Below are 12823 nucleotides of genomic sequence, written 5' to 3' on the forward strand. Positions count from 1 at the left end.
GAAGGGGATTGTTGGTTGATGTAGGTGATCCAGCTCCCCAAGAGGCAATAGCTAGGTCAGTGCAAGTATTCCACAGTGGACATTAGGTCAACCTAACTACATCTCACAGGATCTGAAAATTTCACAGCCTTGAGTGATTGTAGCTAGGTCAGCCTAATTTTTAGGTGTAGAGCAGGTTGTAATATAAAATGTAGATGTTCAGTAGAAGTTCTTGTATTACCCACTAGCCACTGTAAGTGAAGATGACTATAAGGGTGAGGAGCTAAGGGTGAATAATTAAGTGATTTATTAGGACTCAGCTCCTAAAGTTTAATTTTAGTTGTAGATAGCGTGTTTAATTTTGTACATCTTGCTTGTATGTATGTGAAAGGGGAAAGACAACTGTTAGAGGAAAATGTTTAGATATTGTGCCCAGGGAGAGAACTGGCTCTAATTTGCTTCAGATGCAAACATTTATCAATAGGGCTTCTGGTATTGTACTGACTTAAAATGGATTTCAGATACAATATGGTATGTGATTGTGAAAATGAGTATAGGGTAACTTTTTTGAGTTTTGTATGCTTTGTGATACTGCTACTGTGAAATAAAGTTGCGTGGTTTGGTGCCTAATTAGGTTTCAGTGGTTAACATACCTCAGAGGCTGCCTTGTACTTAATTAACATACCCTTCCAAGATGCAAAACTTAGTTTCAGAGGACCTATCTTTTCTGTGATTTATTTGAAGCATTTTTCTGTGGCTTGTGCAAACTGCATTGACACTCTCAGTAGATTCTACTGTGAAAATCAATTATCTTATCACTGTAGTCAGATGTATGCTAAATCCAATAGATTTCTGTTCTGTAGTACTGTCTTGTTAAATAGTTACTGTGCTTCACCCCAGAGGCAGCTGCACTTAACAGTAGATGAAATGATTCCCTGTGTATGCCTTGTACTTTACGTAAAGTTTAGGGTGGGTTTTTGGATGAGCCTAAGGATGCTTAATTCCCATTGAATTCCAGTGAGTTGGATGCCAGACTCCTTTAAGCGCCATTGAAAATCCCAGACTTCGGGAACTGCTTTCTGTACAATAGAAGCTGCTCTAATTCTAAGGTTATTAGAAAAGTGAATAGAAATGAATAAACTTGGCACTATAATTCTTTACAAGGGATTGTGAAGTGTTTTCATGTTGTTGAATAAGCCTTTGCAGACTCTTGTGAGGTAAGAAGCATTGTACCTATTTTAAAGATGAGTAAATAGAGGTACAAAATCATTGTCAAACAAGCCTATGGTAGAGCTGCAAGACTCTCTCTCTCGTGCCTTAACTGCCCTTACTTGGAGGCAAGGTCTGTGGGTGAAAAGATCTCTATTAAATGTGCTCCGCTGTCATTTACTAGTAGGATTTAGCTATTTATATATTTATTATAGGTGACAATTCAGGTTTTGAATCAGCTCATACAAAAGATACGAGAAGACCTTCCAAACCTTGAATCTACTGAAGAAACGGAACAAATTAACAAACATTTTCATAACACACTGGAGCATCTGCGTTTGAGGAGGGAATCACCAGAATCTGAAGGGCCAATTTACGATGGTCTTGTCCTTTAAAGAAGACACACTTGCACAAACATGCACACACTGTACTTATTTTTGTCTTTCCATCTACAAACAGTATGTCATTTTATTATGATAGATTTAATAGACTGTGCCTTTCAGAAATGCCAAGTTACATTACAATTCATTTAAATGTGATGTGTTCAGTTCAGCACCTCCAAACACTTGTGTTCAATATGTTAACAAATTTAAAGGGTGTTCAGATTGGACCAGCAACTATAGATTTGATCATGTTAGCATGACTGGACATGTTTCTTTAAAATTCATGTGACATGGGGGCTCTTTTATTCCACATTCTGACCTATCTTTTCTGTCTCTGTTCACTGTCGCTTCTGTAGCACTATGGAACTCTAACCTGGCAGTGGCTATCCATCTCAAAGTGATCTGATTTTTTTTTTCTTTAATAGTGCATTTGATTTTGAGGGCTGTTGTTTGTTGGATTCTGCTTGAGCTTTTCTTTTAGTGCAAGTTAAGTCTAAGTGTAATATCTTCCCTAAAAACTAGAATATATTAATGCATGTTTGGAGAGTTTTAAAACACCATGCTCAGAAACAAAAGTTATATTTTGCATATTAGGGCTCTGTGACATTCAGTGAGGGCCAGTACTGTGCACAGGGCGTATTTATCAAGATAATTTTGTTCCAAATAGTATAAAAAAATAGAGAAATTGTGATCTATATAGTGTATATGTATAACCATTGTAAATTTAGGGAAAAATGCATTACACAAGTTTATTCAGTATCATGATTTTGCACCATTGAAACAATAAAGTTGCTATTAACTCTGGTTTTATGTCTGTTGCATTTAATGTTTGTTACAGTAAAAGCAAAAGTACATTTCTTGTATCACGGGTGGGGTCATAAAATCCAAGTGCATTTAACTCATAGGGAGTGTACACTGGTGTTCGAATGAATGCAGATGACTGGATTATAAAATGGCTACCTAACATCAGAATTCAGCCAAGAAACACTGCCACACATTTATTATCAGCATATGGCTGAAATTGTATATATTTTTTAGTTTATAGAATGCCTATTGTGAGATCTGTCATACAGTAAAATACCCCACTAGAATCTAAAGGAAGTACACCGCCAGATAGCCTTCAGCCAAAACACCCCATATATTAAGGGGTGAGGAAAATAAAAGTAGATGGAGGAGGCTTACAAAACTGGTTACTGGACCAGCTGCTAAAGTCAGTCTGTGTAAGAAACTGGTGGTCTCATTCTGCAAGGGAATTCCACTAAAAGATCTGTCCTCTACCTGGTCCTAACTCAACTTAAGGACTAACAGTCAACCCCAACACCTACCAAAAACTGTTTTATCAGCCTTGTACAAATAGCAGCAATAGACCCATTTGGGCAAAGAGTATAGAAGTCTGTGCTGACATGCTGATGCGGGTGGGAGAACACCTAGAAATCTCTGGTGATCCAGGCAACTGGTTCGATACTGCAGATTCTATGCTATGGTGATGAGTGCCTTTATTAAATGTATAATTTACTAATAATAAACTCTGGAAAGGATACCTTATGCAATGCCTCAATATCCGCAAGAGATGCGCTGATTACAAGTCAGCAGTTGTGCCCTCTATGGAGAAGTTTACTGTTTTGGCATCTTTTGGTCTTCCAAGAAGTCTGTCTACAAACTATTATGCTAGAAAGGTGTGAACATTGCTTCTATTCTGTAGCTCTAGCAAATCGCTATTCTAAAACGTTTAGAGAGTCATCTTTTTATAGTAAGAGTTTGTAGTGGTGGTGTGGAGCTAAGAAATAAGCACCATCCATTGTTTTACAATACAGACCCCCTGTCCTGCTCATAGGAGTCCTAAAGGCCTATCTACTATATCTTCATGAAGCATATCCAAGGGAGAGCACAACTAACAAAATCTTGGGAGTAGGTCCGTTTTACCATATCAGCTTCTGTCTCCAAAGTAACCATGTATGCTGGAGCCAGGCTGCTGCTGTAAGTATTAAGTAGGCTATTTTAAGACTTAGACAATTCATTTACAGTAAACTTATTTTTTATGGAAGTTTTTACAAAGTAACACTTCAAAACAGTGGTTCACAGGCTGCATATAATACAAGATGGGTCATAACAGCTAATTAACATGTATGTCTGCTATGGTAATGGACAAATATGAATAGTGTTGTTCACCAACTGTGTTTTTTTTTTCAGTTTGTCAGTGGGGCAGTAGTTGCAAAACAGCACAGAGGAAACTCATGGGGGAACATTCTCCTGCAAGCTAAGAAATTGCACCTTTTCATGAGTTCCACTGCTCAGATCAGTGTGCTTGAAGTGTAGATGTGATTTTTGGCGTTCAGTGTGTCCAGCGAGATTTGACTCTCCCTGTTGAGATCGGGAAGAAAGATGAGAGAACTGAAGAGGTAAAAAGCCAAATACTGCTTTCACCTCTCAAATTAACGCAGACACACCTGAACACAGCAGAACCACTGCAGTATCTTTCTGGTGAGAGCATGCTGTGGATCTCTGTCTTCTGTGGGTGCTTCCTGCATTTCACTGCACAGATAGGTTTAGGAGGGCAAGAGTAGTGGGACTGATACTTCATAGGCCTGGAAGGGAATCCCCTGCTTTCATAGGAGGACAAAGTATTATCTAGATGAGCTACACAACTATCTCATTGGTTATGTAGTGGTTATTTTCTCTCCCCTACCTGCCTCAGTGCACAGCATAGCTGTTTTCTAGGGACAGGATTTGCTCCAAATAACATAAGTGCTTGACTGGTAGTGTATCCCTTATGAATATGTGAGAAAAGGGGAGATTCTTTTCAATGTCTTTCTGTCCTATTACCCTCTCCTAAGCCCCGCCAGGGTAGAGACTTTGGGGAGAACAGTCTTCGCTGGATGAGATGAGGGTGGACTTGAGTAAAAGACTAGTAAGGATTTGTATTGGGCCTAATGTATCAATATTTTCACGTAACAGTAACTTTCTGATGGGGCCACTGGATACTGTGTTTAAAAAAGGTAAACCATTTTGAAAGATTTAGACTGGATGTTTGTATTTTTTTACTTTGTTTTATTTTGGGGTGTTTCCCTGGATTTTCACTGACTGTGTCTGATCTGGCTGTATATAATTAGGCTTTGAAAGATTTGAGTGTTTTTAAAAATGAATTTCAACCAATATCTGTCTACAAATATTTTCATTGACTTAAAATGTTCCAGTAGCAGGAAATCAATTTTAGTCTAATACTGATTTTTATTTGACAATGATTGTGGATAGTGAGATTCATAAAAACATTTAGTATCACTTTAAGCACTGTTCATAGATTTAAAAAGATGCCTGTAGGGTAAATATATACAGTTATGCTACCACACATAATTGGAGCACATGTTTATATTTCTCTGCAACTTTGATTCTAATGCCCATTGACATTATGCTGGACTCTGTACTAACAGACTGCTAACATGATGTAATAGAAAAACTAAAATTAGACTCTTAGCCCACATTTTCTTCCTTCTATTAATCTCTTCTCTCAATAGCCCAATAATAAGCCACATCAACGTTCATATTTAGAGTAGTACTCATTTCTATATATATCCATCCAGTGTTTAATAACTGTTACACCTTCCTCTTACTTATCAGATGCATTTTATTCATTTGCGATCGTTCTGTATTCACTTAATTTTAACTCTGTTTTATAGATATACATAGGCAGGCTGCTGTTTTTTAGGTATGGCATTATATACCAGCAAGAGTACGATGGTGTGCTATTCTATATAAGAACACACACACGGATACTTGGGCCTGTATCCGAAACTCGCTTAAGCCAAGGGAGATTCAATTAGCTTTAGTGAATTTTGAACTAGGTCCTTAATGCAGTGTTGTTGTTTATAATGTGTATATACAGTAATTTGGTGCAATATTGCTTACACATTGATAAATCCACACACAGCTTATGTTTTCTTAAACTTTCTCTGTACATTTTGGTTATTTTAATGGAAGGATAAATCAGTGGATGGATAAAAATACTGTAAATCTAATCAGTTTCTTCCTTCTGAAAAATACATCTTTTCAAACTAAACTCTATTTTAACTTACATTAATTCTTGCAGTATTTTTACTTTCTGTAGTCTGTATTTTTGTGGCCTGCAGATGTCATCTACACTTTATCATTGCAAAGTAATTAAAGGGAATTTTATCAGGTTACAGATCATATTAAGAAAAATCCTAACCTGTTAACACCTGAAATTAAAGGTGAAAGACTTTGCAATCTTACTTTACTTTTTTCATAGGAATGCTGTTTGCCTTTTTGCATGTCATTCTGCTTTGAATGAAAACAAACTAGCTAGGGCCACTTTCTGGTTGTGATGCATTAGCATTGCACTGTTACAAATAAATCAGAGAGAGATTTATATTTGAATTGATCTTAAATTCTCCTAAGCCTACCGTGACTTAAAGTAACCAGTGGTAGTCCTAATTCACAGAGCTAAACCAAAGCAGCGCCAGTAGGTTCCTTTTAGAAGCAAGTAGTGTTTCTACATAGCATTCTTGTTTTCCTTATACATTTTTACATTAAAATGTGGGGATGAATTTTAGCCTTACCAGGACACAGCAATTTTATAAAAGCTTTTCTGAAGCTCATGTGGCACAGTGGGTATAAAACAGGGTTAATGGCCGAGTTCAGCCACAGAAGCCAAAATGAAGTCTCATAGAGCGAATGATGCACACATTGCCCATGACAAGCTGCTCTAATGATCATCAGAAGTGTATAAGGAGCCCAACACAAACCAAACACACAGACAATAATTGCTAAAGACTTGGCTACTCGTTTGTCCCGGGAAAGTCTAACTCTGTTTGCCATACTGTTGGCAATGTCTGTTCTTCTTGTGGTGGTGCAAACGTTTTCTATAGCTTTGTAAAAACTGCCCCTGGGTTGTTTGGTCTCAACATCCACCTGTAAGGGTGGTAAATCTTGACCAACATTAAAATCTAGGGACTGGTTATCAAGGTTACATAGGCTGACCTTTGAACCGCAGGGTCTAGTGGGTGAAAGGCTACTAGCTCTCCTTTTCTTAGCTCTCTGTCTGTCAGGTTTTACAAAAAATACTACATGCTCTCTTTTTTTCCCTTGGAAACTTGTTTCACAGTCCTCTTGACCAGGTGCTAGGTTTTCATTTCTCATGGGAGTGCGCTTCTTGATGTTGATGTAAATGCTTAAGTTAAAGTATGTAACGCTAATGAAAGGTGTAAAGAATTCAATAGTGGAAGCAATCATTAGGAAATACCAATTGTAGAAAAATTCAGCATAGCACTCTCCTTCAGGGAGGATAGTTTTTTGAGCAATATACTCCCAACTGATGATGGCTGGTCCATAGAGAAGAAAAGCTGCAATCCATACGATTATCATCTTTAATACTGCGTTTCTAGTCATCCCCTTCTGAGCTCTGTAACTCATCTAAGCAATGAAAAAAGTAACATTATGTTCATGCTCCCCAGAATAATCCAATAACCTGTAACTATGTTAAGGATTCCTGTTTTATTTTGATGTTGTACCTGCTGGGCACACTTAATGTGCTTAGCAAGAAAAGGTTTCATTTTTGTAACAAACCAAAGCCATTCCTGCAATTCCCTTTACAACACCCACCATTTAATAAAATAGGCACCCTTCTAGCTGCTTGATAGTCTATGTTCTGTGGACAAAGTATTGCACCTTGCATCATTCTGAAGAACTGTGGACTGCACAGAACATGAACTCTTGAGGAAAGGATCCTACCTCTAGCCCCCGTTCTCCCAGTCAGAGGTCACGTGTTTTGTTGTAGTAGCTATGATGCCTGCTTGTGGGATATTGTGGGTGTGAATTTTTGTTTCTTAGTTGTTATATTTTCTCCTGTGGGATTAGTTAAGTAACTTAAATTAGGTTTCCAAGTGATGTTGAGTTTACAGAACACCTCCGCAAATGCTTACTAAATGGTAGGAAAGGCTGTCATGTTTAAATTTTGTATGACAAGCTATGATCACTAAAAATTGATATCCACTGTAATAAACAGTGGATATTAAAATCAATATTTTGGGAAATCTTACTGCTTCCCAAACAAAATCAGAAAGAAAAGCAATGACATGAAGGATAAAAGGAAAACTCTGCCATGCAAAAAGGTGCAAGCTATTTCTGCAAAATGACTGCTCTCACTCCACAATGTGTATTTGAATGAACCCCCAAGTATTGAGAGAAGTGGGAGCTATAGCAAAGCTCACAGGTATGGGCGGAAAAAGAGGCAGAAATCTGAATTGTAATCCTATGTTGGTCCTTGACTTGCTATAAAATGAGGGAGATGGAACTTCCCTGCTTCACATGCTTGTTGCAGCCTTTAATTAGTATTTGTGTCATGTCTTGCACAGCCAGCTACAACTGCTTGTGAATGTGACTATACCTCTCTGCCTTTGTTCTAACCTAGCCTCTAGGCAACTAATCTGCATCTCTCTGTGAACTGTTAAAATTCAGGTTTCAGAGTAGCAGCCATGTTAGTCTGTATCTGCCAGAAGAACAGGAGTACTTGTGGCACCTTAAAGACTAATAAATTTATTTGATCATAAGCTTTTGTGGGCTACAGCCCACTTCATTGGGTGCATACAGTAGGAAGATACAGGGGCAGCTCTAGGGATTTTGCTGCCCTAAACACGGCGGGCAGGCAGGCTTCCGAAGCCGCGGGACCAGCGGACCCTCCGCAGGCACGCCTGCGGGAGGTCCACTGAAGCCGCGGGACCAGCGGACCCTCCCCAAGCAAGCCACTGGAGGCAGCCTGCCTGCTACCCTTGCGGCGCCAGCAGAGCGTCCCCTGTGGCTTGGCACCTCAAGCACGCGCTTGGCATGCTGGGGCCTGGAGCCGCCCCTGGGAAGATAGATACAGATATACACAGAGAACATGAAACAATGGATGTTACCATACACATTATGAGGAGCGTGATCAGTTAAGGTGAGCTATCATACCACCCTATACCAGAAACCTACTGCCGCTATACTTACCTACATGCCTGCAGCTTTCATCCAGACCACACCACTCGATCCATTATCTACAGCCAAGTTCCAGGAATCTATCGCATTTGCTCCAACCCCTCAGACAGAGACAAACACCTACACGATCTCTATCAAGAGTTCTTTCAATACCCACCTGCTGAAGTGAAGAAACAGCTTGACAGAGCCAGAAGAGTACCTAGAAGTCACCTACTACAGGACAGGCCCAGCAAAGAAAATAACAGAAGGCCACTAGCTGTCACCTTTAGCCCCCACCTAAAATCTCTCCAGCCCATCAAGGATCTATAACCTATCCTGAAGGATGATCCATCACTCTCACCGATCTTGGGAGACAGGCCAGTCCTTGCTTACAGACAGCCCCCACACCTGAAGCAAATACTCACCCGCAATCACACAACAAAAACACTAACCTAGGAACCTGTCCTTGCAACAAAACCTGTTGCCAACTCTGTCCACATATCTATTCAGAGGATACTATCGTAGGACCTAATCATATCAGCCACACTCTGAGAGGTTTGTTTACCTGCACATCTACCAATGTGATATATGCCAGCAATGCCCCTCTGCCATGTACATTGGCCAAACTAGACAGTCTCTATGTAAAAGAATAAATGGACACAAATCAGATGTCAAGAATTATAACATTCAAAAATCAGTTGAACACGTCAGTCTCTCTGCTCACTCAATTATAGACCTAAAATTTGCAATATTACAACAAAAAAAGTTCAAAACTGGACTCCCAAGGAGAGACTGCTGCATTGGAATTAATTTGCAAATTGGACACCATTAAATTAGTCTTGAATTACACAAAGTACAACTATTTCCCCATACTTATTCTCCCCTCCCCCCCAAGTTCCTCACATCTTGTCAATTGCTGGAAATGGGCCATTTTCATTACCACTACAAGGAGTTCCTTTTCTCCCCTTCTGACAATAGTGCACCTTAACTGATCACTTTTCTTATAGTGTGTATGGTAACACCCCTTGTTCCATGTTCTCTATGTATCGATGTATCTTCCTACAGTATTTTCCATTCCATGCATCTGATGAAGTGGGCTGTAGCCCAGGAACGTTTATGCTCAAATAAATGTTAGTTTGTAAAGTGCCACAAGTAGGCCTGTTCTTTTTTTTTTTAAATTCAGTTCCTTCAACACTGAAGGCTCAAACCAAGTCAGTCTAAGCCTTGCTGTGTTTTGCTAAGGTAGCATTCAGTCCCCGTGAGCGAGCTGGAGCAAGCATGGTAATGCAGAGCGGGCTGACCAGCGGAGGCAGTGACAGCCTCAGAACCCACATTCTCCTTTGCCTTTATGAGCGGGTCCGGCCTTATCCCTTTTAACCCAGGAGTCTCCCCTTAACCTCCAGGCACGGCGGCGGCTCAGGTAGAAGGGCTCTGTCCCTTACCGCTTTGGTAACGGAAATGAATCTGTCGAAGCTGATCAGGACGATGTTGAAGACGGAGGCGGTGCACACCAGGTAATCCACCACCAGCCACAGCTTGCACAAGCCCTTGCCGAACTTCCACTCGCCCGTCAGCACGTAGGGGATGTAGAGCGGGATGCAGAAGCCACCTGCGGACAGAGAGCTCAGCGCCGCCCGACGCCACCTGGCCCCGGCCCCGGCTCGGTGTACTCCCGTTTTAACACGCCTGGCACTTCCAGCGGCGGGTGGCTGAGCCCGGCGTGCAGCCTGGGTCCCCATCCCCTTGGGAAGGTGGGGGTGTCTGCACTCGCCCTGCCCCCCGGGCGTTACCGGGAGGGAATTAACCTGTCCCTGTCCCAGCCCCAGCCCAGCCGGGCACGGCGCTGCCCCGGCCCGGGGGCGGTCCCCGCCCGAGCTGCAGCGCCCAGGGACAGGCTCTCGGCGCGCTCAGCATCCCCGGGGGTCCCAGCGCCCCCAGCCAGCCCCCGTGCCCGGCTCCCGGCGCGCCGCTGGGGGCGGAACTCACCCACCAGCAGGTCGGCCAGGGCCAGGTTGAGGAAGAAGAAGTTGCCCTGCGTGCGGAGGCTGCGGTCCACCACGAAGGCCAGGATGACCAGCGCGTTGCCCAGCACGGTGGCCACCACCAGCAGCCCCATGAGCGCCGCCAGCAGCACCGAGAGGCTGGCGGAGAACTGGCCGCGGTGCTGAAGCAGCTGCCCCGCGCCGGCCGCGCACGCGTTGCCCAGCGCCGCCGGGCGGCTGGAGAGGTTGAGCCAGGGCAGGTCTGCGGGCATGGCTGCTGCGCTGGGGCTCAGGTACGCGCCATCGCTGCCCGTCCCGCGGCGGGGCTGGGGAGCGCCCGGGAAGCCGCCGGCTGGGAAGGCGAGTCGCGCTCTGGAGCCTGAGAGCGAGCTGGCGGAGCAACTCCAGGGCGGGCAGCGGCGGGGAGCCTGAGCGCCAGCTGGCGGAGCAACTCCAGGGCGGGCAGCGGCGGGGGGAGGGGCGGGAGCGGGGCGCTGAGGAGAGCGGGGTTCCCGCCCGCAGGGAGGGCGCTCAGCCTGAGGCGGGCTGTCGGTGCCCTAGATGGTACAAACCGCCTGCGTTTGTACCAGCCTTAGCCAGCCAGGGGCCGCCCACGGGTGAGTTTAGGGCTCAGGGCTTCCTAAAGTCGGAATAAATCTGTTAGTCAAAGGTGCCAGCCAACTCCTTGTTGGTTTTGTGGCTACAGACTAACACGCTGCCCCCGATACTATGAGTAAGGTAGTTTTAATAGTGATTATTCCCTGGTGTTGGGCCTGGCTGCCTCCTGTTTTCATTAAGCCCAATGGGACTTTTCCATTGATTTCAATATGCATGGGATCAAGCCCGTTGATAATTTCTGCTGATTATGCTATTGAGCATTAAATCATGGAGCCAGATACAGATACAAAGAAGAGAAAACAAGACTCTCAGTCATAAGGAAAAGATAAAATTTTTTTGGTGTTCTGTCATAAATAATTGCTATATTCTTCAGCTCATCATACATACCTTGATTTTCACATAGCACAGATAGATCAGGGCACATTTCAAGTAGGTTCTGTAGTGTACAACCTGCTGTCAGGTTTTTGAGATTCTCACTGGTTCCCACTGGTTGTTCACCTCTTGATTCTCCTTTAGTACTAACAGTTTATAGAGACATGATGTCCACAACTATTAAAGATTTTACCCCATTTTTTGCTCTATGTAGAGCTTTTTTAGGCCCAGATAATGCTCCCTGAAGCCTTCAAGCTCTGCTAAGAACAAATGCTAGATGGGCAGCAAGCTCAGAATGGCAGATTTTGCTAATACAGTTTTCAAACACTTTCTCATTTTCCTGTAAATTGAAAGTTTGTCTCTTATATGTAGTGAGTTATTATACTGTCACTTTCCCTGTTACAGATGCATGCTGATTTTTTCTTAATAATAATCAATTGTTGAGAAATCAGCTTTGTTTTATTCTGGAACGTATGCTGCCAGTCCTGTGGGGAGAGCCTTCCAACTGAGATGTGCTAAGAAGCATGGCAAAGAGAGGAGAAAGAGGGAGGAAGTACAGAATTTTTCTACATTGTTTGGGAACCAACTAGATTGTGGATTCCTGAGACTAAGACCCAGGAATCAATTCTGTCTAATCCCTGAAGCAAAAGTTCTAGTTTAGTAGAGCTGGTTGAAAAATAACTTTATTTAAAAAAAAAATTAAAAAAATTCAAGGCATTTTCATTCTTCTGGGTCATGAATTTTGCAAAATTTTCCATGAAGTTTTTTGATTGTTTTCATTTTTGAAAATCACAGACTATTTTTTGCTCACTCCTCTGATTGCTTTTGAGACACAGAGCTGCCTGAACCATGCTCTTTCCTGATGATTCTAGTGTATTTGAGTGTGTGGGTGAATGTCACTATAGTAGCTACAGTACAGAATGTGTTTTCCCACTACAATCAGCTGATACTTTCCACAGAATGGGCTAAATTCAACCCTCAGTTACACCTGTTAACCTCAAATGAGGAACTGACAGATGTCAGAATCTTGCTGTGTGTTCTGTTGGTCCAATAAATGCAGATCTCACATGAGATGAATAACATAAAAACGATATCTAAGAAGCCTCATGTGCATCAATAGTATAGGTATGGACAATTTAAAACATGTTTTAAGCACAATTCCTTTCTTATGTTACTAATAATACCTTGGATAACTAGCTTGCCACCCAGGGGAAATTGACTAGAATAGCTCCCCATCTAGATACTCTACTTTGGAATAAAAAATGATTTTATTTCAGAATACTTTTTCCACTTTGGAAGCGTCCTCATTATTTGGTAATA

The 12823-nt window shown here is 42.3% G+C and overlaps 3 protein-coding genes across 3 annotated transcripts in view; 2 read left to right on the forward strand and 1 right to left on the reverse strand.

The window, feature by feature from the left end:
* The window catches only part of VPS35 (VPS35 retromer complex component), a 45093-nt gene extending 42718 nt beyond the window's left edge, over positions 1 to 2375 (forward strand). The window contains exon 17 of the mRNA XM_030581263.1: positions 1404 to 2375. Coding sequence (XP_030437123.1) covers positions 1404 to 1583 — 180 coding nt within the window. The 3' untranslated portion in view covers positions 1584 to 2375. The remainder of the gene's footprint in view (positions 1 to 1403) is intronic.
* A 98-nt stretch (positions 2376 to 2473) lies between these two features.
* Positions 2474 to 10785, reverse strand: LOC115660185 (histamine H3 receptor-like). Its single transcript, XM_030581267.1, has 3 exons — positions 10518 to 10785; positions 9974 to 10140; positions 2474 to 6998 (listed from the first exon to the last, which is right to left on the reverse strand). Exons 1-3 carry the CDS (start codon positions 10783 to 10785, stop codon positions 6111 to 6113), a joined length of 1323 nt encoding a protein of 440 aa, XP_030437127.1. The 3' UTR covers positions 2474 to 6110.
* SHCBP1 (SHC binding and spindle associated 1) overlaps positions 10019 to 12823 on the forward strand; it is a 110442-nt gene continuing 107637 nt past the window's right edge. The window contains exon 1 of the mRNA XM_030581264.1: positions 10019 to 10045. The gene's annotated coding sequence lies outside the window, so the exon portion shown is untranslated. The remainder of the gene's footprint in view (positions 10046 to 12823) is intronic.

This window comes from Gopherus evgoodei, chromosome 12 (genome assembly GCF_007399415.2).
Source record: "Gopherus evgoodei ecotype Sinaloan lineage chromosome 12, rGopEvg1_v1.p, whole genome shotgun sequence".
NCBI lineage: Eukaryota > Metazoa > Chordata > Testudines > Testudinidae > Gopherus > Gopherus evgoodei.